Genomic DNA, 27557 nt, shown 5'->3' on the forward strand with positions numbered 1-27557 from the left:
CTGAGCTTGGTATTCACATCCTAGGTCTACTGCAGGGCAGCTTGCCAATCCATGATTTAAGATTTGGGGTGCCCACAGAAGGCTAGTGACCTCTGTCGAATGTTCTGGGACCAAGCAAGACAAGCATCCTGGCTGAAGGGCTGGTGATAAAGCGGGACCCATCATCAGAGAGGTGTTACCGAGAAGCAGTTCTGGGACTCTAGAACCACTCTGGTTCCCATTAAGGAGGAGACTTCCCGTTTTTTGGCGATGTCACATATCAAGACGTCATGCCCAGGAATGTAAAGTTTAAGAAATACCAAAATAAGGAAACTTTGAAGGAGTAGAAATATTGGCCCCTATTGTATGAGCTAGGCATGTCTGGAGTAATGGGATGAATCATCCACTGACCTCAAAATAGCTGTTGGGGGAATGGAGTGTCTCGCGGGAGTAGCAGTTCACTACAGACTCTCTCTCTTCTAGGGGGATGGTTTGGATCCAGCTTGGATCCACAGCAACTCAAAGCTGCTACCCTCTGTCAACTGGCCTATGTGAAATGAGCTGGGGTTCTTAGCCCGAGTGTCCACACTGCAGTCACCTCACTGGAGGGCCCACGTGACTCTGAGGCTTGAATTATTCTCTCATTCCTAGAAGCTGAAGAATATGGCTGCTGTGGCTGCACCAGCTCTGTTGACAAAAATGGATTTTTTGCTGCAGAACGGTCAGTGCAAAACCTTTCATCAGCCTTCCATTCACATGCACTCCTCTGGGGAGCCAACCCACCCACAATAGGAGAAGCTGAGGCTCTTTTATCTTCCTGTGCATCCATGGGACGGGGATGCCACATACAAACTCTTCCCTAACCTAACCCCTCTTCTAGGGAAGCTCCATCTCCAAGCCAATTGGGCTCAAGTCACAGGAATACTGAAATTTTTGCCTTGAAAGCCCCCTGCATCATCAGTTTGAAGCCACGGTTTAAGATCAGGCTACTCAACACATGGCCTGTGGGCTGCATGTGGCCCGTGGCCCATTTGTTTGTGCCCCGTGGTGTGGTTTGGGTTTACACGGGGCTCAATATGCGGCCCGGGGGTGGAATCCTATGAACATGGCCTCCACTGTGAACATGCTCAACAACAGCGAGTCAATATAATGGTCTTCTGTTGAAATGCATTTTAGTTCCCGGACTGTCATTGCTCATTAAAAGCGCTGTCATATGGGTGGAAATCGGGTAAATATTGCATTTTATTAATATCAGCAGGACTTAAATGGGGCCTGTGTATTGTGTAGTCTTGCCATAATGTTTGTATTTATGCCTGTCAGTGTGAAAGAAGCTATTTGCATATATATTTGTATGTAAATGCAACCACACTTAAGTTACGGCCCTGGTCGTGTGCCGTGAGTATCATTGTGGCCCCCGGGGCTTCCAAAGTTGAGTCGTCCTGTTTTAAGATTAATGGCACCCGCAGAAGACTGGCCACCTCTGCTGAAGGGACCAAGCAAGACAAACAAGGGTTGGTGGTTCTGCGGGACCCATCATCAGAGAGTTGTTACAGAGAAGCAGTTCTGGGACACTACAACTGCTCTGCTTCCCATTAAGGAGAAGACTTCAAGTTTTTTTATCACCATCAAAGGGAACTTGGGTCCATGTTCATAGGAGCAGAGATCTTTCCAATTCCTTACTGGCCCTCAGGAGACTTTATTCATAACCATGCCTTTCAATGCAGAGACTTTGTCAGCACTCGCTGCCACCACATACAGGGCCTGGGTCAGCCAAAGCACAGCTGGTGCTTCCACAGAGATCTGGAATGCAGCCCTCTGCCCGGGCATTTAACATGGAGGTGTGGGCTGTAGGGACAACGGGTCAGCTAACAGCTTAAGATGGAGTCTCTCAAGCTGTGGTCTTGTTGTTTCTGCAGACTGCTCTTCCTTATTAAAAGAGGAAACTACATGCAAACTAACCATGGCTCTGTATTTCCTGGTCCGTTCTCATTGCCAATCCAGCCCGCAGCCTGGAGTCCAGCTACTACTGCTCTAGACTGGAAACTTTGACAACCAGTTGAAGTTTCAGTTTGCATGGCGGGAGGGAAGAAACACCAGCTGGTGTCCCTGATTAAAGGCAGAGAAGACCCTCTCTGTGCACCAGGCTGAACTAGCACAGGGCATATCCTCCCAACTCATTAATCATCCTGCTCCCAAACCGGAAGGAGTTTGCAATTACATCACTTGCATGGCAGACAGTGCCCTAAATTTTTCCCACTGTCACACAGCAAATTTGTTCTGTCCCCAGTAGCAAATGACGTCCTCCTTCCTTGACTCTCAACCATTAGGGGATCTGAAAAGTATGCATTGAACTCGATGTTAGGTTGCTGCCATCGCTCAGAGCCATGCAGATCTTCAGCTCACTTCCAGGGGCTCTTGAGTTTTTTTAATAGTGTGTTGGACCCTGTTCTTTTGGACTCTGGAGCAATAAGCATGTGTCCCACATCCTCACCCATCTCCTATCTTTTCCTTGCATTTCGTTCTTTGTGACTCTTCCCTGGTGCCTTCCCGCCCAACCTCCCCACCCCCCTTGAGTCTCTGTCTTTCTTTCTCTCGCTCGCTGCGTCTGTGTGTGGGTGTATTTGGAAACGAGATCTTTCCAGCTGAACTGCAAAATGAAATGCAGAGATCACAAGTCCTTGAATAGATTCATCACGCATACCCCAATCTCCATTCTGTCCCCAATGTATAATAATATTAATGGAAAACCAAGTCAATAATAATATGAAAACCCCAACACAAAGCTGGAAAACAAGGGCATTAAAAATATAATAATTGAATGCAATCAGTGTGTGTGTGTGTGTAGGAACCAGTTACATTTGCCCTTCTACCGCAAGAGGTTATGATTTGGAGAGATTTTCACCTTGACTGTAACGTGCTCATCCATTTTTTAGATTGCAATCTGCAGTCACAGGTAACCAAAGACCTAATTTTGTGGTCCTACAAAAACAAGAGGTGAACATCCCCTCCAAGACAGATTCCACTTACAGAGACAAGAGGTGAATTCAAGTTACCCTGGATTGCTCTAATGCTCATCTGTTGTTTCTGGACAGGTACCAGGCAAACCTTCCCGCACTCTCAAAAGCCGATTCTTAACAAAGAAGGGCCTTTGATCATTCACATAGTTCTTAATGCTCACAGGGGGGAATGGAAAGATCAGTTAATGTCTGGGCAGTGTTTGGACTATGTAAAACTCTATATAAAAGTGCCACGTGTTCTTTGGGTGCATCAGATTAGAGCTACATACCCAGAGGTGCCAAGGATGCTGGAAGAGAAAAGGACACGGCCCGTTCCACCTTAAGGGAAGAGGTTACCGGAGGAACAGTGATGATAAAACAAAAGCCTCCTAGCAAAGACTGTCACCATAGCAACATCTAATAAAAGGTAACTAAATGCACCCAGAGAGGTGGAAATAGATTGGTGTTAAACAGGAAACACAAGTGAAAGGTGATCGTGTGTCAAGAGGTTATCGATTCCCTCTCTCCTGACTAAGGGAGTTCAGCTCACCTTCCTGTCAAGGGACTGCCTTTCAGAGGCTGTTAATTGCACCAGGGTGTTGTGTTATCCAAGGCCTTTGAAACTCATTGCACCCTTACTTTATGCACAGTGGAGCGCAGCGCCGTGGCGTCTGAGGTGCGGCAGTTTGGTTCAGGATGCGGTACGGCCTTCTGGGACCTGTGGTCTCCATGGGCCACACTTCCATAGCTGAGACAGAGAGAAGCCAGCTGGAAAAGTACCTTGTCCACATTTAGCCCATCGCATGCAGCCATGAGGGGCTTTTGGTGCTTGGAGGTCAGCGTAGAGCACGTTCAGCAAACGACAGCTGCTCTGATCTGGTGTGCACCTCTGACGGAGAGCCTGAGCCAAAGGCCAGAGGTCAGATGGCCTCTTTCCATTGTCTGCAATAGGCTTTCCACAGAAACATCGGAATTGCTGTACTGGGTCAGGCCTCTAGTCCACAATGTCCAGGGTCCTGTCTCCAGCCATGGCCAGGACCAGAGGATTCAACAAAGGAGCCAGAAACCACACGGGAACCTGGCCCCCAGCCATGAAGATCTCATCCTCAATCCTAGCAGAGCTGTGGGGGAATGAGGCTACAGCTACACTGCTGTTTTTTGGCAGAAGAGGATATCCAAATCGTGCTCTCATTTGCATATCTTCTTCCAATTATTTTTGTGGAAGAGGTTTTGCCAGTAAAAAGCCCCATGTAGACGGCGCCATTTGTCAGAAAAAAACTGCGTTTTTCGCAACATCCCTTATTCCTCAAAAATCGAGGTTTACAGGATCTTGCAAAAAAGGATTTTTTTTCCCGACAAATGGCCCCGTCTACATGGGACTTTTTAGCAGCAAAACCTCTTCCACAAAAAGAATCGGAAGAAGATATGCAAATGAGAGTGTGATTTGCATATCCTCTTCCGCCAAAAAAACAGCAGTGTAGGCATAGCCTGAGTGTCGTTCGGGCTCCTGATGGGAGAGCAGTGTCCTTTGCCGCATTGGTGGCTGAGTTACTGTCTCATAAGAAGCACCCTTGGGTTCCCTCCTCCTCCCTAAGGGTATGTCTACACTACCCTCCTAGTTCAAACTAGGAGGGTAATGTATGCATACCGCACTTGCAAATGAAGCCCGGGATTTGAATTTCCCGGGCTTCATTTGCATAAGCAGGGAGCCGCCATTTTTAAAACCCCGCTGGTTCGAACCCCGTGCAGCGCGGCTACACGGGGCACGAACTAGGTAGTTCGAACTAGGCTTCCTAATTCGAACTACCATTACTCCTTGTGGAATGAGGAGTAACGGTAGTTCAAACTAGGAAGCCTAGTTCGAACTACCTAGTTCGTGCCCCGTGTAGCCGCGCTGCACGGGGTTCGAACCAGCGGGGTTTTAAAAATGGCGGCTCCCTGCTTATGCAAATGAAGCCCGGGAAATTCAAATCCCGGGCTTCATTTGCAAGTGCGGTATGCCTACATTACCCCGCTAGTTCGAACTAGTGGGGTAGTGTAGACATACCCTAATTGGTGGCTGTGAGAAGCTACAGAAAACTCCCAACACTGTGGTCCAGGCCTGGATCTGAGCCCATCCCCAACAATCCTGGCCGGTGCTGAGTGCCTAGCGCTTAGCAGGATGAATCTCAGAAAGTGTGTGAGTGTATGTAGGGACAGCCACCCCCTGAATTGGGCACTTTACAGAGAGGAGATTGCAGGCAGAAGGGTTTTTCCTTTCCCTGAGGACAGGCCTCATTACTGGCCTCATTACTGTTATGGAAGCCAACCACTCTGGGCCTGGGAAGCACACAACCCTGGCGCTTTCAATCTCGCATTTGGTTGTTTCCAGATGGCCATGCCCCACCTTGGGCTTGAGAAAACCTTCTTTGTGCCACGCCACGAAAGGAATATTTTTAATTATGCAAAATCCCAAACCAAAACAAATGGGCGCCAGCCGCCCCCAGCAGCAAGCGTGCGCTACTCTGGCTCTGCAGCGGCAAAGCCTCTTTTGAGGACATACGCAGAAGGCCGCCACGCTCTCGTGGTGAAGCTGGGGGCGAGGGGGAAGGCAGATAAACTCCCCCCCACCACCACCACCCGATAAAACAGCACAGCACTTACACGGCTCAGCGTCCATTGCACAAAAGCAGAACGCGCCACATCAGTTCTGCCTTGGAGTGAGAAAATAAAACCAGGAAGATTTGTCTTGACTAGACAAAAAGAGATCGCAAAGGGAGGAAGCATTTAGAGAAGGCCGCAAACCTTTCCTGTGGATCTTTCCCCATATTTATTGCAGTTTCTTTAGTCAGAATGAAGGACACAACAGCCACAGTCTTTAAGAGTGTTCTGTTCAGAGAGCAGACTAGAATTTCCTCTCCTCAGGGAAGCAGAGAACCACTACCAGTTCCCAGCTATAGGAGCACAAAGAGTTAAGCCGTCCTCAAGTTAACAGCCCACAGTTGTTACCACATGCCTTCGCAGATGGCAGAGCAGATCAAAAGGATTCTACTCTGAACAGGGGATCCCAGGAAGGGCCTGGCTGAGGTAAGATGGCAGGGGAGAGACAGAGGTTAGCGGATGGGGGAGATTCCCCCAAGAAAGGTGCACCATACCCTGAGAACGGGGTGCAGCAGCACAAGCACTAGCAGCAGGGGAATTCCAGGAAGGGTCACTGAAGGGCTGGAGACACAGTCACCCCAGAAAGATTTGGGAAATTGGGGGCTCAACACCCCCCGACACACACACACACACACACACGCTCAGGAGATGAGGTCAGATTTCCATGTTCTTAGTGGTTGATAAGACTTAATGCAGAGAGCAGAGCAGAATACAAATCTCACGCTACTGACACAGACATGAACCTGGTATCCGCCCTGTCTAGCAGAGTAACATTCACCCTCCCCTTTCCTCCCAGCCGATAGCACCTGCGCATTTTTTACCCCATGCACATGAACAGCATGGGCCAAGCACTCCCCTGCAGGAGAACAGTCACCTAGCAGAGAGCTGGCGTTTCTTCAAAGAGTGAACAAACCCGCAGCAAATGGTCCAGCAAAGAACCCACTGACAGCCACAAAGGTCTCTGGCTGGTGAGCCCTACCACTAGACAGGAGCCGAGCTGATTAGAAGAATCACATTACCCAGCAATGCCCCAGGTTCAGTGTTCCCTGTAGGCTGAGCGCTTGGGTGGCTGCCCAGGGGAAATTTAGCTGCTGCCCAGCTGATCAGCAGAGCACCCACGACTGGTAGCATGTGTTTCTGTTGGTGGTGCACATCTGCACATGCCTTTGTGCACTTAACAAAATGCATTCTGCACACACATGACAAAAATTAGAGGGAACATTGCCTAGGTTTGGGAGCTTTAATTCTGCATTGGAATGAACACAAAACCCTTCACTAAAAGGAACTTGGGTCTATGTGTCCTTTTATAGCCTAGTGCAGGGATGCGGAACTTAAGGTCCAGGGGCCAGATTTGGTCCCCAGCTTGCCTGGATCTGGCCCCTGAGACTCAGGGCTCTGTCCCCTCAGCGCTGGTGCTCCAGCCTCCCTGCCACACACAAAATCTACTAGCCTGGACCCCCCAGGCTCTGGTATGTGAGAGGAACATGGGGAATGTCTTTCTGCTTCTAAATAGGGGGCTATGTCAGTTGAAGATTTGGGGGGGGCTGCACTTCTCACTTGTGTGTGGCCCCTGACTGATTTTTCTGTGGGTCAGTGGCCCCGACCCAAAAAAGATTCCCCACCCTTGTTCCGTAGCCTAGTGGTTAGTGCACTCACCTAGGATATGGGAGACTCAGTTTCCAGCCCTTGCTGTGCCTGAGTTGATGCTCAGGATTTTCATCCCAAATCAGGTGCTGCAAGGACCTTAACCTACATCTCCCACATTCCAGGCCAGTAACCACTTTCAGCCACCCTGCTGTTGAGTCCCTCTCGCCTCACCCAGCTCCAAAACGCCTTGCAGATGGCACTGTCGGCGAAACGAGATGTCTGCCCAAAATGTTTCAGCTTTGACAAAACAATAAATGTCACTGGGGGGTGGAAAAATTCCTGCCAGCTCTAACCAGGATGCTGTGCAGAAAGCAGAGCCCTGCCCAGGCTTTGTGCAATTCAAGAGCCTGACTGAGCATCCCCAAGCTTCCACTGAGATGGTGCAAGATGCTGACATCACTGGGGGGGCTCTGGGTGCTTGGCAGCTCCCGGATCGAGCCCTCTCTGCAGAGCTCAGCAACAGCAATCTCAGTGCAGTGACAGAATATAGACACCCCCCTCCGAACGGCTAACCCTGCATTCTTTGCCACTCTGAATGGCTAATATTCACTTTAACTTAGAGTTCCCTGTGCCAGTGGCTCCCAAACTTTTTGAGGATACGGATCCCTTTTCAATCTATTCCAATTTTATGGATCCCCCCACCTCAAACAATATAGCTGTTCCTCGGCCCGCTGGGGAAGCAACACGGGATAAAGGTCGTGCTCGTTGTGAGGTTCAGCGTGCACCCCCTACAATACTGCCGTGGACTCCCAGGGGTCCGCGGACCACAGGTTGGGAGCTACTGCCCTACACTATCATTTAGGCTGTAGCAATGCATCCCATTTTTCAGGTGAATTTAGTGTCCGTGACATGCCTGCAGAGCAAGCATCTCTGTGTAATCCACAGGACAGGGCCACCAAAGGGAGCGTAGCTCTCCTAACACTGCCTTGCCAGGACTGCTTGTGAAGGGTGAGATATTCTTTGCCATCACCAGATGCTGCTGTTACAGAGAGTCTTACTATTTCTGTGTAACTGAAGCTCCTGGCCGGTAAATCGTGGGAGAAATGCTTTGTGTTAGTTGTGAGGCAGTTCTTTGTGGAGGCTGTTCCATTAAGTACCATTGCTTTATTGCCTCAATAACTTACCAGAATCATTTCCTGGGGGTGGAGCTGCTGTCTGCTGGAAACACCTACCCAAACCGAACCATCGCATAGAGTCAAATGTTACAAGGGAGCAAAGGAAATTCAGCCTCTAGTGCAGGGCTACTGAACACACGGCCCGCGGCCTGTTTGTTTGCTGCTCGTGGTGCAGTTTGGATTTACGCAGGGCTCAACACATCACCCGTAGGTGGGAGCCAAAACAAAAAAGTAGTCAATATAATGGTCTTCTGTTGATATGCGTTTTAGTAGTTAAATTCCTGGACTGTCATTGCCCATTAAAAGTGTCATGTGGGTGGAAATTGGGTAAATATTGCATTTTATTAATATCAGCAGAACTGACTTAAATGGGGCCTGCGTGTTGTGTAGTCTTGCCTTAATCTTTGTATTCATGCCCGTCAGTGTGAAAGAAGGTATTTGCATATATTTGCATATATATTTGCATGTATATGCAACCATACTTAAGTTGCAGCCCTCGGCATATGATGTGTCACATTGTGGCCCCTGGGGTTTCCAAAGTTGAGTAGCCTTGCTCTAGTGGCTCATTCGGTTACAGGCCCACAAGAATTAAGGCCACTAGAAAGTGGACTCCGAACAGCTGACATTTCATAGAGGCCATGGGTTCTCAGCCTTGGGGCCATGAAGAGGTGGGGTCAGAGGTTGGTGCCCATCAAGCCCTTCTCATATCATTGCATGCAATGGAGTTTTCAGTACAGAAACCTCTTGCTGCTGCTACTGATCTGTGCTGCAACTGAACCAGGAACCTGGCACAGAAAACCTCAGTCTGTCCCTGCATCCAACCAGTCTCCCTTCCTTTCAGGACCCAGCCATCCAGCTAAGGTTATAAAGGATGGTTTATGCAAAAGAGATCTCCAAGACTTGTGGGACAAGTGCCTCCTGAGGAGCAGCCCCTATTCAGATTCACAATTGGCTAGGAAGAGGGGTCTTGCTCTTCGTTAAAGGAATCAGGATTCTGACCCTAGCGTGTGAAGCTCTCGAAAGAGCTTCAAACTGATCCAGAGCAGAATAGGATCCTGAGTCTATGTCCCTGGATATGCGTGTGTTCCTACAGCAGGAGATAAGTCAATAACCAGGTACAGTAGCAGTCAGAAGTCAGATATTAATTTAATTCTACCCCTGCCTGCCTGCCCAAATAAGCATTAATTCAACAAAGCAGGACTAGAGAATTCATCATTTTCACTGGGATTTCAGCTTTCGTCACTTAAGGTGGAATCATTGTGTCGAACCGCTAGAGTTCCCAATGCTTGGAGGGCACCGAGGTGCCCTGAGATGGAAGGAGCCGGAATCAAGAGAGCAGATGTGCAAAGCCTCTTGGCACAACCGTGGGGAGAAGGAAGATGAAAGGGACAAAAGTACAGAAGTGTAAGTCCTATACACACACTAGACCTCCCCCCTACACATGGGGACCTTTCTGATAGTCCTCACAAAGGACAGAGATACCCTTGGGTCTGCAACTAGGGTTAAGATGGGGAAGTAGGGCCCATTTCATTCATCTTTAGGGGCACTGTTCCCTTAGAAAGCAAGGGTATGTCTACACTACCACCCTAGGTCGAACTAGGGTGGTAATGTAGGCAACCGGAGTTGCAAATGAAGCCCGGGATTTGAATTTCCTGGGCTTCATTTGCATGTTGCCGGGCGCCGCCATTTTTAAATGTCCGCTAGTGCGGACTCCGTGCCCGCGGCTACACGCGGCACGAACTAGGTAGTTCGGAATAGGCTTCCTATTCCGAACTATCTGTACTCGTGGAATGAGGTGTACAGATAGTTCGGAATAGGAAACCTATTCCGAACTACCTAGTTCGTGCCGCGTGTAGCAGCGGTCACAGAGTCCGAACTAGCGGACATTTAAAAATGGCGGCGCCCGGCAACATGCAAATGAAGCCCGGGAAATTCAAATCCCGGGCTTCATTTGCAACTCCGGTTGCCTACATTACCACCCTAGTTCGAACTAGGGTGGTAGTGTAGACATACCCCAAGGGCCTGGGAAGAACCAAATGCAGAATTAGGAGTACAGGAAGGTCCTATTCTACGCGCAGGGCTCTGCAATTTAATTGTGCTGGGCCTGATCCAGGAAAATTCCAGGCACCTTCACCTCCCATCACATTCAGTGCTCAGCAACTCACAGATCAGGCTAGGGATGGGAACAAGTATCCAGTTACCCAGTGCCTGGGAGCAGCCCTCCGCCCACAGCCTGCCCATGGGTGAAGGTCTGCTCCAGCCCCGCCGGGCCCACTATGCCCGCATAGGGCAGGAGTAGGAGCCCCCTTGGGCTGGGGGCTGCTCCAGCTGGGCTGGAGCAGTCCCTCACCTAGGATCCTGCTTACCTGGTTAACCGATGAAACCTAACATTAAACTGTTTACTGGATTAAATGGATTTTACATCCCTAGCTCAGGACCTGTACGCAAGAAGCTATATTATTGACCTGGCCCTTGGGTGCAGGCGAGCCTGCTGGTTCCTTCTAGAAATAGCCCCACCCTCGGCCTGTGCTGGAGTGGATCGAGGCTTGGAAAGAAGAGGAATTAAGCCCCCGGACCACCCAAGGCTCAGTCAATGCACGTTACTGCCTAACATTTGTCCTACATATTTAAACACCTGCCCTAGAACCCCGCTGCCCCTTGGTTTGGCTCCTTGGCGTTTGTACCTCGAGGTGAGCACAAGAGGAGAGGAGGAGAAAGAACACAGCGGGGGCGAGGGAATCGTGCTAAATTCAAACTAACTCGGAAGGATTGGGGAGCTAGCAGGCAGAGCGGAGACAATACCACGCTGCACGCTTGTCCGTTTTCCCCGCTTGCTGTTTGACAGCAGGTCACGGACCCCTCCTGGCCTTACTCCCAGTTGCAGCCCAAAGATGATATTAAAAATCGCAAATTCCTGTCCCTGCCTCCCCGCCCAGGAGCAGGCCTCCATTTCCAGAGTTCACCCGCCAGACACACGGGAACGTTCAGCCTGGGGAACACAGGGCCTGGGGGTTAGTTACTTCAGACGCAGTGTGCTCTGTCTGCTCCCTGCTCAGGTCATGTGCCGGTAGCAAAACACACTGTGCACGACCCCACGTTAGAGATGGAAAACGAGTCTGAAGTTTGCTTGTAGTGAACATTCAAGCTTTAAAATCACATCTTTGGTATCCGCATGAATAGGGCTTGTTTGCTAAAAGGCCTGTGAACACCCAATCACTGGTTAGGTATGCAACAAGTTAGGGGACTAATCTCCTTCCCCTATTTTCTCCCCTCCTCCCCCCTTAGGGCTTGGCCAAATTCACGTATGAGAGTCCTATCAACATTCGCTGGCAAAGCTAAACAGATGTGCAAGGACATTTTCTCCACCCATTTAGCTGTAGCTGAAGGCCAAATTCATGCAGGAGTCTTTCAAAATAAAGTCAAGGCTGCCAGCAACACTCCGGCTGCCTGCTCTGTCACACTGGGCCAGAAGATGCTCCAGACACAATCAGCCAGAAAAATCAGTCTACTCCGGGCCAGCGTCCTCCCAGAAATCCCTTCATCCCAATCAAAGGGGATCTCTTCCGCCAGCCTCCCAGGCCATAAACTCATGCCCCGGGGTAGGCTCCCAGGGAGAGAGGAGTCTACTTTCTGTTTCATCCTGTGAGGGGAGCAAGGGCCTCTCCCTCACAGGCAGGCCATAAATTACGCCGTGCATTAAGGGGAATGGAGGAGGTGTTCTTAATTTTGCATCGGTTTCATTGTTACAAAGTGCTGCAAGCAGGGGAAGTGAATCGGGGGGAAAAAAAACACCAAAAAGTGTTACATATTTATGGATAGCCCCTTAATCCCTGCTTTTCGGCAATGAGGCAAGGACGGCCCCAACGGAGGGAGAAAGAGAATGGGAAGGCCACTATATGCAGCTAACAGAGCTGATAGAGTGTTGTCAGCACAGGCAGAGTCGATAAAAACAACCGGGGCAAGTCAGATCAATGGTTCGTCTAGCAGAGTTTTCTGTCTCTGAGAGCGATCAGTGCTGGATGATTCATCGGGAAGGAACAGGACAGGGATCCATCCCCGGACAGCCAGTCCCAGCATCTGACAGGGGGAGTGTGAGGAACCCCCGGAGCATGGAGGCTGCATCCCTGGCCATCTTGGCGAAGAGCTATTGATGACCTGTCCCCTGTGAATGTATCTAATTCAGCCATTCTCAAAGTGTGGGTCAAGACCCCAAAGTGGATCATGACCCTGTTTTAAGGAGGTCGCCAGGGCTTGTTCCACTTGCTGGGGCCCAGGACTGAAGCCAAAGTTGCCCAGAGCCAGGACCCCATTGCCCAGAGCCAAAGCTTGAATTTCACTGCCAGGGGCCAAAACTGCATTCCAAGCCCCACCACCCCAGGCTGGAGCCGAAGGACTTCAGCCCCTGGTGGCAGGGCGCAGGTTTCAGTGGCAGCCCCCCAACCTGCCAGGGGCAGAAGCTTATGGGGCTTCTGTTTGTTTCCCCACCCAGGCGGGCAGTATCCGAGGCGTGGACATACCCGCTACAGATATAGTGGCATATTTTCTCTATCCCTTTCCTAATGCTTCCTAATATTTTTGTTATCTATTTTGAGTGGCATTGCACATTAAACTGACGTTTTCAGAGAACTACGCGCCCTGACTCCAAGAGCTCCATTTCCATCTCATCAATTTGTATGGCTTGTTGGGATTATTTTTTCCAATGTGCACTACTTTGCACTTAACACTGAATTCCATCTACCCTTGTGTCACCCAGTCTAATGAGATTCTATGACACCTCTCACAATAAGAGCCGACGGCAGGGCAGGTCCAATTTTATTTCTCAACACAGTTTTTTCCGATGGACAATGGCTTCCTGACCCACTTGAACATTTTCACAAGAAGTTCCCATGATGGTCAAAACTTGGTGTTTTTGGTTGCAGGGTTTTCTTTGCAGGGTGTGGTCAAGAGACAGGAAACGGAACAACTAGCACGTTTTAGGAAAAACTGGAGGGGTGGGTAAGTTATTTTATTCAACTAAAAAAAAAATAGTATAAAGGGTTTTTTAAAAAAGCAAGAAACATTTTCCGTTTTTCATCCTAAAACCAAAATATTTTTGTGGGAAAAACAAAAGTAAACCTTGGAGATTTTCTGTGCTCAAAAACTGGCATTTTCCCACCCAGCTCCATCCCTCCTGAAGCACAGTTTATAGACAGTGGAGTCTATAGACTGGTTTGGCCAATCAGCATAAAACAGGAATTTGAAATCTGCTGAGAATAAATCAGCTCCGCCTAAAAGAGCCAGACAGACCATCTTGGGCCATAGGCATGTTTGAACTCTGCAGTGGCTCACTTGCTAAACATGGTGGCTTGCCCTGTGCAGATAGGGCCACAGGGCGTTAATTTCAGTGGCTTGTCCAAATTCCAACTTGGTTAATTACAATCTGCCTCTCTGAGATCCCTCTGAAGTGTTATTTGGAGACTGTTCTTCATTTCCACTCCTGAGAAAACCACAAAAACTTGTGTACTGCCTTGCTGCTACATTTTTATGGAAGGCAGAGCAGGCATGTGTGTGTGTTTAGTTCCATGAACACTTTTTCTCTCCCATCATAAAATGTGGCGGCTCTTCTGAATCACTGCCCCACACATATCGAAAACCCCTTTTATAGCCAAGCTATTTTCCCTTCTCACCTCTCAGAAAACTGTTCTCGCAGAGAGTCATTGTACAGCCTCAGATCCTGGCTGGGGCCTTCTGGGCACTACAACACTACAAATAATTCAACCCTAAATAGGAACTGCAATATGTATATTGCAATGTGGCGTAGCATTTCAGAAGGTTCAACTTACGTCCCCCGCAGAAGAATGTCAGCAATAGCATTCGCTCTGTACACATGCCCCATCGCATGGGAGTGTATTTAATAGAAACACACACAATCTGCACAGTGCTGAGAGCTCTGGGACGAACGCCTCCGTGCAGATTCATCATTATAAGTAGGAACAGGAGTGAGCACAAGAGGCAGCCGTGTCTCCATGAGGGAGGCCCTCAGGCCTGGGCAGCGAAGGCCCTGTATACATTAGAGACCTTGCACCAGTGGAATGACTCCACAGCACTGATGTAAAGCTGGATCCTTGCCAATAAGTTACATCAGTGCAAATTCCTTCCATGTCGACAGGACCAAAGAGAGGAACAGGAAAGAGCAAGGGGTTCAGAGATTCAGGTCAGGGATCCCACTCCAGGAATTCCTCTTACTCTTTTTCAAAATTAAAAGCAGTCCTCTGGAGACTCTGCCTTACTCACATTCTTGTTCTGGATTTGCTCCAAGGAAACAAAAAATCAAACCAGACAGTCACCAACTGAAGTACATGGTCTGCTTGTAGGATATTACTATTTCCTTCAGCCTGGAGAAATCATTGGGCTCTGCCCATACTGCCCTCCCCCCGCCCACCTCCAGCCTGCAGCTGCTAACTCTCCCATCACCATCTCAGACCAAGAGCATGCAAGAGGGACAGGTGAGAACAACATAACCATAAACTGCATTTGAGTCAACTCTTCGTACAAGCACTATTTTAAAAAAAACAAGGGAAAAGAAAAAAAAAAACTTCTGGAAGTCATTACAATTCTTCTGCTCCGGCCTCCCCTTTGGCAGACAATCCTCCCCCCTACCCCCATTCGAAATGCCAGCCTGTGATTTTTAAATGAGAAAAAGCTGTACGGCACTCCAGCGCTTGGATAAACTCCTACACAAACTTCCAGATGTGACACAACTGCCTGGAAGAGGGAATACACAGAAGGATCTCCTTAAAAAACATCCACACACGCACACGAGGCAAACAAACCATGCTCCCGCGCGTTTGTCTCAGACATGCCATTGTGTCTGCATGCTGCGGAGATGAAGAGATGTGTGTCGAGATGCAGCCCATTATTTAGATTACGATTGCACCTCCGCTGGCTTTGCTTGGGACTGGGAGGCAGGAATTAGAGCTCTGTTGACTGCTGTGTAGACCACAGGAGGCAAATACCATTCCTCCCTCATCTCTTGGATTTTCAAACACAATGAGATGCCTCATGATGACTTGGCCGGTTCTCTCCGGAGCAGCATTTTGAAGAAAGTTCCATCTTCTTTACCGGGGGGGGGCGGGATTGACCATCTTACTCCCACACCCCCTGACTCACAGAGAGGTATCCCTCCCAATGACCGGCGTTGGCTCTTGTTCTAGGGGTCATGACCTCACCTGGATCCAGAGTCAGATCTCATTCATGGTGACCTGGATCTAGAGAGACGTCACTAACATCAGTGGCAAGCCTCCAGATTCACTCGGGTGCAGCCCAGGGGAGAGTCATCTCTCTCTGCCCTTTGCTGCAGTTTATCCACCCAGCGTGTCAGCATGTTACCCTGGGGAGCTGTTGCCAGGGGACAGATGCAACCCTAGACAACCTTCTATCTTTGTAGATGGCCTACAGGCCTGGGGGGTGGGGGACTTTCACTTTGGAATGGGCCCTACGGACTTTGCAGCAATGAGGTTCAGGAGTAAGCGGGGGCAGAGACAAGGTCAGCTCTGTAGCATACTCCCCCCCGCCCCACTCATACCAACCCCCTGGCTAGGACACCACTGAAGTCTCTCCATGCCAATTCCAAAGGATCAGGGCTCTACCCAGCATGGTCCCCTGGCTAACGATAGTCAAACAGGACAGGAGAGATTAACTTTGCTTAGTCCCCTGGATGTAAACAGGCCTGGCAGAGACAAGCACAGCCTCTTAGGGGATGGAGGTGGGCCTTGGAGAACAGAGGCATGGTTCAGGATCCCTTGTGCTAGGCACTGTACAAACCCAGAACAAAGGTGGTCCCTGCTGCCAAGAGCTTACATGACCCCTGCCTTACAATTTCTAGTGTATTTATCCTCACAACCCTCTGCCCCTGGCCTAGTAAGGCAGGGCTCTCCTCTCCATTGCAGATGGGGAAACTGAGCCACAGAGAGATTAAGTGACTTGCCCAAGGTCACAAGCAAAATCTGTGGCAGAGATTTTGCAAACTGGCAAGTCCCAGGCGTGTGCCCTAACCACAGAACTATCCTTCCCGGTCTCCCTTCAGTGAAATGAAGCAGCATCCAGCACTGCTATCAGAGGGGTAGAGGATAAAAGGAAGCCCCAGGGTAGATAGGTTTGGGGCTAGTGTCAAGGAGGTGGTTGCTTTACACCCTACACCTACAGCATAGGATACATCAGCTATGGGAAACTTTGGCCGCTGCAAAGCCTTGCAAAGCCCCCAGAGCAGGCTTGGAACAGCAACATCTCCCATGGAAAGGGGGCAGTGCAGGGTGGAACTGCTAGAGGGGAGACCCCTCCCCCACCAGGTTATGCCCGCCCGATTGCATTAAAAAGCCAAGGCCTGGGCCAGCTTTGCCAAGGCTCATGAACCTATTGGTGAATGTGAGTGGCATGTAGGTTGCACCTGCAGGATTCTGCAGCATTTCCAGCTGGTTTAAACTGCAAACTTGGACAGAATTCTAACTCTCCAGCGAGGTTTTAGGTTCTAGGAATGGATCAGAACCAAAACCAGCAACACCAGCCTTGAGTCCTGGGGGAATTCCAGCACTTAGAGCTGGGTTCAGATTTTAGCCAATGGCTCCTCCATCTTTATAGCAAGCAATTGCCAGGAGAGAAAAAAGAGCAATTACCAGGAGTCACCACAAGCAGGACTCAAAACATTGTCCTTCTGTGAAAGCTGATTCACACGACATGCTACCACTTGCTGTTATCCTATGTGGCGAAGATGGAGTGGAGAGGGGGCTGTTAACAAGTAGCTATCCATACCCCCAACGGATGGATTCTCCACCCTTAGGCAGTTAAGTATATTCACTTCCTTGGTCTTCTTGCTTGTATGCACATGAGTTTAACTTTCCGGACCGATGCTATCTGGACAGAATGAGAAGAGTTTATTTGCCATTATAACAAGGACTCATGGTCCCCTTCCGATCTGCTCTGTATTATTTTCCCGTGAAGAGCTCTTTCAATACAAAGCACTTTCCATCCTCCTGATTTGCTCCATCCCTACTCTTTAGACACTCCACAGCTCTTGGAAAATGTCCTAATTCTTTGGCTCCCATTAGCAGAGCAGTCTTGTTTAGCCCCATCCTTCTGAGCCTGGCTGGTAGATTCAATTTCACTTAAAAATAAAAGTTAAATAACTGGGCTTTTCTCCCCTTTTTGTGTGTGACGGATACACATCTCTGGTGTACTCTCCAGTACAGACAGCTGTTTAATGCAACTCACAAGCTCTGGTGTGTGTACTGAAGGCTTTTCTTAACTTTTTAAATGTCACCTGTAGGTCAAAAGTTCCAATAATAACTGTTAGCCTGTATAAAACATAAAATATTTGGACTTCTCCTGCCCTTAAACAGACATTCTTCAGAACAGAGTGAATCCTTTTATCACAGTGACAAGGCCAGGCCTCAGTAGTACCTTTTCATACACAGATGAAACAGATGCTGCTGGTATGTCACTCGTCCCAAAACACTCTACCTTTCCCTCTCAAGATGTGTTTGTGCATCTTATCATCCATATTAATGCCATACACAGCTGATCTCACCTATGCATGCTGCTCACCCCCAGAATCCTCTCCCATGTCACACAGACTCCACTGGCCAGAATTTGAAGCAGCAAAGATACACTCTGACCTCACATGGATGCAAGAATCGCAGTAAGGGGAGCTCTACTCATCTTTGATGCTGTTTCCCTTGGGGACACATAAGGATTCTGTCACCATTAAGTAACACCTGGCTCCTATTGAAATCCATGCTGCTCCTTGCAGGGTCAGCTACTATGGCTGGTAGAACTGAGCCCTCTGCCAAATTACTTATTAAAGTAGAGGGGAGTAGGGAAACTTCAATAGGTTCAAAATCAAGACCCCAGATGCAAACCTCCCTAGCTTTAGATCTGCATTGGTCTAAACCTTTGTAAATTTGAGAGAGAGGAGAAGACGTTTCCTCCCCCAACCTAGATATAATGATGGTGCTCTCACCACATAACGGCCCAGAAAATGAACGCTTCAGATTGAAACACTACAGAAAACCCCGAGAAATAATTCTGACATGGAGCTTTGCTTCCTGTGTGATTAATGCTGAGTACTCAACTGATCTATTAGTTCCCTGCCCCTTCCCCAAATCCCTCCTCATCACCTCTAAATTCAAGGTCATGTAAACAGCTTGGAGAGACAGACCAACACAGTTTGGATTAGTGGTACTTCAGCCTTGTGTGCAATTGCAGGCCAGCAAAGAAAGCTCAGTTATTTCAAGCTCTGTCCCTAGGGAAAGAGGGGAAGCCAAGGGCATAGGACCCAAATTGGCAGCACACAGTGATAGCCCCAGTAAATGGCAAAGTTTATTGGCTATTTTAGTACTCTCCAAAACTCATGTTGAAATACAGGTCCTGCCAAGTCAGGAATCTGTACGTTTCCACAATCTGTCCTCATCTGACAAGTACAAGGACTGAATTAATTGAATTAATAAAACAGCATCTGGGAATTTAAGAAATGGGAAGGGAGCAGACACAGTTAAACATGAGTCTGGCCTTTTGAACTTGCATATTCAGCCACTGCCAAAAGGTAAAAATAAAACACTGAAACAAGCTAATGAAAACTCAACCATCACCTGTCAAAACCACCGTGGATTGGAGAGGATTTTGCCAGCCATGTGACCCAAACCATTGTCAATCTATCAAGAACAGCTGGTGGCAACAAAGAATTTGGCCAGATGTGACCAGATCTGGTTTTCTGATTATATGTTTTTACCATGGGACCTTGATTCTTAAAGATTACAATGTGATAAGTCACTTTTCCAAACAAGTGAGCTAAAGGAGGAGAAAAAAAATGTAAACAGGCAGACAGCTAGACTCCAACACTCCAGCACCGACCAACCAACAATAAAAGCCGAAGAGAAGCAAGCTAGTTTAATATCACCTAAAATGTATTGATCCTCAGCAAGTGAACAAACTCAGCCAAAACTCCAGGGTAAAAAGAACCCACTTCTCTTACACTCACTGTTTAGCAAGTTGAGTCACATTTCAAACTCTCGCATTTCTGGGTTTGAAAACAAATTTAGCAACTAAAAAACTAAACCAAACCAAAGGGCCACAACAGTGCTACTCAATGAGATCCTATGGCTCCAATCCCTCTTGATTTTTCTCTCAATAATGTATAGAGAACAGGGAACCACTAGTGGAAATTCCAGCTTCCCAGGCTGCTTCTATTGAATGGCTGCCTGTAGGTGCTGAGTGGGAGATTTTTTTATTTTTTTTTGTAAATAATACTAATTTTCCAAGGACAAAAGTTAACCTTCTTGCACTGGCAGACTTGTGTGCTGAGATGCTAATAGATACCTGGGATGAGAAAGACAGGAGAGGGATAAAAAGGAATCCATTGAAACCACCGGCACATTTTTAGATCATAGACTCCTAGAATTGCAAGGAACCTCAAGAGGTCATTGAGACCAGTCCCCTGCCTTGATGATAGGACCAAGCACTATTAGACCATCCCTGACAGGTGTTTGTCTTACCTGCTCTTAAATATCTCCAGTGATGGAGATTCCACAGCCTCCCTAAGCAACTTATTCCAGTGTTTAACCACTCAGACAGTTAGGAAGATTTTCCTAATGTCCAACCTAAACCTCCCTTGCTGCAATTTAAGCCAATTGCTTTGTGTTCTATCCTCAGAGGCTAAGGAGAATAATTTACCTCCCTCCTCCTTGTAACAACCTTTTAGGTACTTGAAAGTTGTTATGCTGTCCCCTCAGTCTCCCACCTGTCTCAAAACAAGACCATTAAAAGGGACTTGAAAACCCCATGAGATCCCCAATGGCAAATAACAATATGAGAAATGGTAGATAATAAGACCATTCTGTTTGGCAGGCTGACATTAGCAAATATTTCCTTCCCAAAGAGAATGCTTTAGCAAGTTTCAAGATTTCCTAAGATGCTTAAATAAATGCAGCTTTAAATTGCACAGCTAGTGTGAATGAGTTTTAGGGAAACCACTGGAAAGTATTCACAGGATTGGGAAATTAAACCTCATTTTTCCTCCGAGGGGATATTCTAAGAATGAGGCAGACTATTTATCAGATAAATTATCGTCATCACAAAAGTAAAACAGCCTTCAAGACACTAGAAAAACACCACGCTTTTGTCTGACACGCCAGACTTAACCCTGGTTTAACCCCTGACTGATTAGCCCAAAATTGGGCGGGGGCACACACCAGATGTTAATTACCTAGCCCCGCCCATTATGCAACCACCCCTCTCCACCACCGCCTCAGGTATTCGGCATGTGTGTAATTGACTAGCTCTCTAGCTGGAAAAGCTGAATGGATTTAATAACTTCCTATTTATTCAGGAAGATGTTGTCTTTTACATACCCGACCCTGCTGGCAGTCAGACAGCTCTGATTAAATTGGGTTCGGATTGTCGTTATTTATTTTAAAATAAATGTAATGAGTTTGGAGGCGGTAAAGCGTCTGTAACGTTACAAAGGAAATGTTAAGCGCAGCTGACGCCAGGGAAGGTTTTCAAAAAGGGGCCAAGAAGCCCTCTTGCTAGTGATGCTGTTTCCTTCTGGTTAGAGAATTAGACATGAGCAAAGCACCGCAGCCGCTCCCCTGACCTGGAGCAGGAAGGGCGAGTTTCAGGCTTGGTGCAGGCGGACTTCAAACAAGTGGGTAACTGTTCGGAATCACGGCTCGTTCTGGTGACCTCTAATTTCTTCCATTAGACCCTGAATAGTCTCTTATTTGTAGTGGAGTGCTGCAATCTAGGACTCCCCACCGCCCAGGTCTGTGTTCTTCGCAAACTCCATACTCCCACTGACTCCCCACTGACACCCAGCACACGAGAAAAGGAAGCAGCTTCTAGAAGCAATAGGGCCTGACCCAGACCCGCTCCAAGTCAATGGGAAAAATCTCCCATTGACTTCACTGCGTTTTGGAGTGGGTCCTTCTTTTCCATTCGTAGTTGAAAGGGGGAGGGGGGAGTCACCACGTAGCCCCTCCATCAAAGAGGGGAGAACTTGGCAACGCCACGGGAGGCTCCTGGAGTGCTGCAGGAAAGCAGCCTGACCCCAGCTAAACACCAGAGGTGCATCTGAGGAAGTGGGTTTGGCCCATGAAAGCTGATGCCCTCATAAACGTTCGTCTTTAAGGTGCCACAGGCCGCCTCCTTGGTTTTGCAGCTCCGCACTAACACGCCTCCCCCTCGGCTACGAGGTGCGGCAATTACACTACAACTAACACACCTGGAGAAGAGCAGAAGTGATCGGTTTAGAAGGGTGGGCGAATAGTCAGCACAGTCACCAGCCCTGACTGTCTGGGGGCTGCTGAAAGCTCTCAGGATTGCATGAAAAAGCAAGTCTGGGTTTGTTCTCTCACCACCACCTGCTTTGCACAAGCTAAATTATTTAACACCAGTGTCAGGCTCAAAATCTACAGCAGAGAACCTCACCCCCCCCCCCCCATTTATTTTCCTGTCCCCAGTTAGTATGTCTCAGCCACCCCAGATCTAACATTTCAGTAAACCGCCCCCCCTTTAGAGCTTGCCTCTAATTATATTTCTTCCCAAAAAGGTAAGAAGGCATCGAAAAGAGGGTGCCGAGCTGCCACGAGCACAGATTTGCAAAGGAGAGGCTCTTCTGTGGTTCTTTTTGTCATGCAAATGTTGTAATTATGCATTTAAAGTATAAACCGCTCTCCCATCCCTGGAGTAGATGGAACGATCTGCGCCTTCCCAGGGTCCCCTATTCTAATCTGCAACCCAGGAGCGCTTTATTAAACACCCATTATTTGCTCCCTTTCCTTTGTCCTTCTAAACAGCTGTCTGAATTTGTATATACTCATCCCCCCTCCCCCCCAGTTAACCGGGGGCGACGGTGTCTGAAATCTGGTCATATCTGTATAAGAGATTTGGGGTTAGGGTCCATTGTGGCGTCTAAGCAGCTAAAAAGGTGGGGGGAGGGGCCAGGGAAATCCCAAACTAGGTGGAAAATAAACAAACAAACGCGCGCATCCATCCAGGCGAGCCTTGCTCTTCAGGGAGATGCATCCGTGGAAGCTGGGCCTAGCCGAGGGAGCCCCACGACCCCAGGGGGAACCTTTGCATTAATTACAATGGATCGCGCCTCTAGCGGGGAGGGGGAAACGCTGCTGAAGAGCAGATGTATCCTCCCCTGCAGCCCAGCTTCTGGAGATAACGGAGTTAGCATCATCGGAGCCCTCCAAGTGGCCCTGGCCCCCCGCCGCTTTGCTTAGCCCTGGCCTTTTGAGTCAACGCAACCCAGCCTTCTCCAGGGTCAATTTCATTCCCTTTCACCTCCTCAATTAAAAGGCTCCTGTCCCAGCCAGACCCGCTCGGCTGTCCCTCTCCAGTGCCTGACATGCTGTTTCCATTCTCTCGTACTTTTTTTTTCTGGAATTCCATGTTATGACTTCAGCCCCGGAGAAATCCCTGCCTGCGAAGGGAGGAACCATTGAGAAACCCCTGCCATAGACTCGGGAAGGACTTCCAAGTCAGGAATTGGAGCCAGACACACGAAACCGAGGGAGCAGAGCTACAGGCACAGGCACCGCTCCCCCCCCCCGTCCCCTCCTCCCCCGGTAGGAGAAGCTGCAAACTTTGGCCAGGAGCGCAGGCAGCCCAGCACGCAGAGGGAGTCTCCTCGGAGCTGGATGCCTTTCGCGGCGTAAACGGCGACTCTAATGACTGTTTTCGTCAATAAACCGCGTCTTTATTTGATCAATATTTGCATCCCATCCCCGCTGTCTCCCCCTCCCAGTGCCTCCTCCCCGGAACCCGAAATCGGAGTCTCTGGGTAATTTTACAATATTCACCAAGTCCAGGCTCTTTCCAACTCACGCCCCTCCCCCCCCACACACACACACGCTACACCTCTCCCCCCCCCCCCCCCCGCAAGCCCTTTCAGCAGCTGGAGAGCTTCCAGCTGTGCAACTGCTCGTGGCCAAGTGTGCTCCCTGAGCCTAGGAGCCTTGGCCCCGCAGCCTCTTGCATGGAGATAACTTCTTGGGATGGTCCAGGGAGCTCTCTAACCTGGCAGCCCCGTGGAAAGGGGGCGGGGGAGGGGTGCCCGGGCTTACCTTGGCAGTGCCACCTGCCAGCTTGCAAAGGATATGGGTTGCACACCAGCCGGAGGCACCAGCTCCTGGGTCTGCTCTCCTGGCTCAGATAAAAGAAGACGACCGGGGCCAGAGCCGGGTAGGGGAGCCCCTCCACTTCCGAGTCCCCACTGCCTGCGTCCTTGTCCCCTGGCCCCGAGCGACCTCCATCCCCGGACAGGTCATTAAGGCGGATGAAAGTCTTAGATTTGCCCTGCTCCGGGTCTTGCTCCTCAGCCGCTCTCGGTCCATCTTCTTCCATTCTCCGGCCAGCAGACCCGGGTCCGAACCGGCAGCGCTCAGGAGGTGCCCGGGGAGGGTTGGAGTTTTTAGAGGGGCAGGAATCGACAGGGGGCAGCCATGCCGGGTGGGGCTAAGGGGTTGCGGGGGAGGTCGGGGTAAGGTGCTGGCTTGGTGGTTCTGGCTCGGGGAAGCTTCAAATCCAGGGCTGCGTCCTCTTTCCCCAGGTGGGCGGCTGGATGAGCGCAGGGCTCCCCTTTGCAGGCATTTGGAGCCGGAGCCGAGCCGGGACCTGGCTGGCCCGGTTCTGCTTCTCCCTCCTCCAGTCCCGGTGGCTCCTCCTCACTTTGCTCTCCTCTGCCTGCCCGGGAGGAGGTGCCGGCGCAGCCCCTGCAGCGGGTCCGGAATCCTTTCCCCCCGAGGCTCCCTTCCCAGCTCCAGCCACGCAGAGGCTGCTCCCCGGCCAGCCGCGTTTAGTGGCTCGGCATCTGTCCCTCCCGCCTGCACATCTGGCGGTGCCTGTGGCGGGGCAGGGAGGGTCCTGGAGGGTGAGCGCCGGGGGCACCGCCTGGGCAGGGAGGGGACTTGGGGTGCAGGAGCTTCCGCTGGTCTCCTCCTGCCCTGAAGGGGTTATCTTGGGGGGAGGGGGCGCGCGGTGGAGGGGAGCGGCGGAGGATGCTCCTCCTTAGCGCTGCCTCTCGGACGGCAAAGCGAGCGAGCAGCTGGGAGCTCCGCGCGCCTCGCACAGCTGGATCCCTCACTCCAACTTCCAGCCCGGGCACCGCCTTCCCGGAGCCACCGTGGCAGCCAATCTGGGCTCGCCTCTGGCCCCTCGGACCTTCCCCATTGGCTCCGGGAGGTGGCAATGCGCGGCGAGGGCCACAGCTGGAATCTGAGACAGTTACTAGAGCGCTGGGGGCCCCTCCCACCTCAGCCCTGGTGCAGGGGCAGCCAATGGGGCTGGAGCATGGGGCGAACCCCCCTTCGGATTGGCTGCCTGCCTCTGGGACTCCGAGCCTGAATTGCACCGGGAGAGCTAGCGCCGGCTCCGGCGAGTTAGCGGGGACTGCGGGGGGGGGGAGGCGGATTGCGCCCGCCTTGGAAGGCGGCGGCTGCTGCTACTGATGCGCTCCGGCGCTGGGGAGGCTGCAGCAAGCCCGGGCCAGCCCGCCACATGCAGGGAGCCTTCCCAGGACGGGCAGCGAGTGGAGGGGCTCCGGGGCTGGGGAGCTGCTGGTGCACTGGGGGGCGAGGTTCTGTAGCGCCCCCGCCGCTTGCTGGAGGTGCCCCCTGGTGCAGGCAAGCCAGCCAGAGAGCAGCAAGGGCGCGGAGCACCCAGCAGGGAAGAGTTGGGGAGCTCGGGCGGATCCGTGCGTTGAGGGGGGCAGAGTCTTCGGGGACGGGCGCGGGGCGCTGTCCGGGCAGAGGATGCTGAAGAGCGAGGGCCCGAGCCGGCCCCGCTGCACTTAGGGTCGGGTCTGCCAAGGACTTCAGCGCAGCGGGGTGGGGCAGACGCTGCCCAGCCTCGGCACCTGCCTGGGTGGAGCACCAGGGCCCGGCTGCGCTGAGCCAGATAGACCTCTCCCTGCGCCGCCAGAGGAGGCGGCAGCGCAGAAGGGAGAGCCCAGGGTGCAGCCGCCTTTGGCGAGGTCCCCCGGGAGCCTGGTGCCCGGGATCCCTCGAGTTCGCCAGGTTTCTTTGCAGGCGCCCCGAAGGCTCTAGCGAGCTTTATCCAAGGAAAACCCCCGCCCCTCCCCCCCGCCTTCCAGCGCCCAACAGGAGCCACCTCTGGCCAGAGAGCCCGAGCTGACTCCGCATCCTCTGCCTCCCCCATCGCACCCGGGGATGCCCACTCCGGAGCACTTCGCCCGGCGCGCTCCCCTGCTTGCTCACGGGGACCCCGGAGGCCGGAGCCCGCATCCTGCTCCCCCCCCCCAGCCGTGGCGGCGCTAGACTCTCCCTGCGCACACTCAGGGCAGCCTGGGCCGGTGGAATAGACTCGGGGAAAGGGTCCGGGGGAGATTTCGGGGGGGGGGGGCAGCTCCCCACGTGGTGCGCGGGAAGAGGGAGCCAAACATGGGCAGACGGTGCAGTAGGGAGCAGCCAGAGCTTGGGGGAGGGGCGCTGTATCGGCGGGGTTATGGCCCGGGCCGAGCCCAGTGTGGCGGCGGAGCTGCTGCCAGGGAGCAAGGTCCAGGGGCGCCCCTCCAGGGCAGATCCCCCCCCCCCTGGATCCCGTCCTCCCTGGCCGGTGCAGTGAGAGCTCCCCCTGCTGGCCCGCTGGGCTTTCACCACCCGGGAGGGCTGTACCGAGAAGGGGGGCGGGTAGGAAATGACTGGGGGGCGGGCGGGGGGGAAATGCCACCTTGAGAGACAGAATGAAGCGGCGGGGCCGGGCAAAGCAGCACAAGGCGGGCTCGGGGCGGCAGCTGGGCTCGGTGAGATCTGGATGCACTTGCCAGGGAAGTGGGGGGCGAGCTCTGTCCGCCCCGCAAGGGAGGGAGCAGCGAGGGATTAGGCGGGAGGGACGTGCCCGAGTGGAACGGGGCGAGGGCCGCCGGGGAGGGCTGCGATGAAGGGAGGCGGCCAAGGGACAGCGCGTGGATGGGCTGCTGGGTCCATCCATGGCAGCAGTACCTGGGTGGGGCAATACAGTCAACTCAGGGCGAAGGGGAGCAGCAGGATACTCCCAACGATTTCACACCAGTAGAGACCTCGGACAAGATGGGGACAGACCTGACGGTCAAAACAAACCTGACAGAGGCTGGAAGACCCATGACTTGCCCTGGGGCTCACCGCAGCGGTGTGGTAGACCAGGAAACAGAGCCCAGAATCATCTTCCCGTTTCTACCCCAGTGCCCTAGCCACTAGGGCATCTTGCCTCTCCAAGCGGGCGGCTGAAAGAAAACTGCGGTAATGGAAGTGTCTGACTCCCTTGGACAGGGCTGTGTCTCAGGGTGGCTGTCCTGCACTCTGGGGCAAAGAGAACTAGGACACGCTGCCACTAATGGCACCCCAACGCAGTTCAAACACTCCCCTTTAAACACAGCTACGTGAGAGTACCCACAAAGCTGCAGGCCAGGTTGAGTCTCCTTTTAAAATTTGCACCTGGCGGCTTTAATGTTTGTATCCTTCTCTCCAGTCTAGTCCCCCTGATTATTTTTTTAAGACTCCTGGAGTCCTTTCCCCCTGGCTCCTCATGTCACATTACCCTCACCTTCACTGGAAGGAGCCCCTGCCAGCAGCCTGCCTTCAGCAAGCCAGAAGCCACCACTAGAGCAACAGGCGGAAGTTCTCTCTGACCCAGCAACACCCCCGCCTCCCCGTTTTGTGCTCTGAATTCTGCTGGCTTGGGAGCACGCCTGAGCTTGGATTCAGAGTCTGTGCTGTCGTGCCTGGGACAGAATATTACAGGGGTTGGCAAAACTCCAAGGCAAACGAGGCTCCGTTCCAGAATTTGCCGAGGGGAAGCGTCCAACGAGACAGAGGAAAGTTAAGTCACACTCAGGGCCATGCTCTTCCCTCAGGTACCCCCCCCCCACCGCTCCATGGACATCAGCCCAGTTGTCCGAGGGAAATCCATGGAGTTGGGCAGCTGTAAGAGAGGGGAGAGGGTGGGGGGAAGGGTGTACTAGAAAGAGACTGATTTCTCAAGTGTATGGGATGGAACCTGGATTCTTTCCCACATCTGGGACAGTTTGAGGGGAGCACCCCTATCTGGGACAGTTGGAAAGATCCTCCTCCCCCAACTGAAGACTATCCCACCCCCCAGTTATGAGGGAAGGGGAAGGCAGGTGGGGTTGTCTTTGCTGATTAGG

The 27557-nt window shown here is 51.3% G+C and overlaps 1 protein-coding gene across 6 annotated transcripts in view; it reads right to left on the reverse strand.

The window, feature by feature from the left end:
* Window positions 1–24613, reverse strand: part of CACNA1G (calcium voltage-gated channel subunit alpha1 G) — a 333864-nt gene extending 309251 nt beyond the window's left edge. For all 6 annotated transcript variants that reach the window (XM_089771889.1, XM_089771891.1, XM_089771890.1 and 3 more), the window contains exon 1: window positions 23517–24613. In XM_089771889.1, coding sequence (XP_089628015.1) covers window positions 23517–23761 — 245 coding nt within the window. In that variant the 5' untranslated portion in view covers window positions 23762–24613. The remainder of the gene's footprint in view (window positions 1–23516) is intronic.
* Between the last annotated feature and the right edge of the window lie 2944 nt (window positions 24614–27557).

Source organism: Pelodiscus sinensis, chromosome 20, assembly GCF_052426305.1.
Source record: "Pelodiscus sinensis isolate ZL-2025 chromosome 20, ASM5242630v1, whole genome shotgun sequence".
Taxonomy (NCBI): domain Eukaryota; kingdom Metazoa; phylum Chordata; order Testudines; family Trionychidae; genus Pelodiscus; species Pelodiscus sinensis.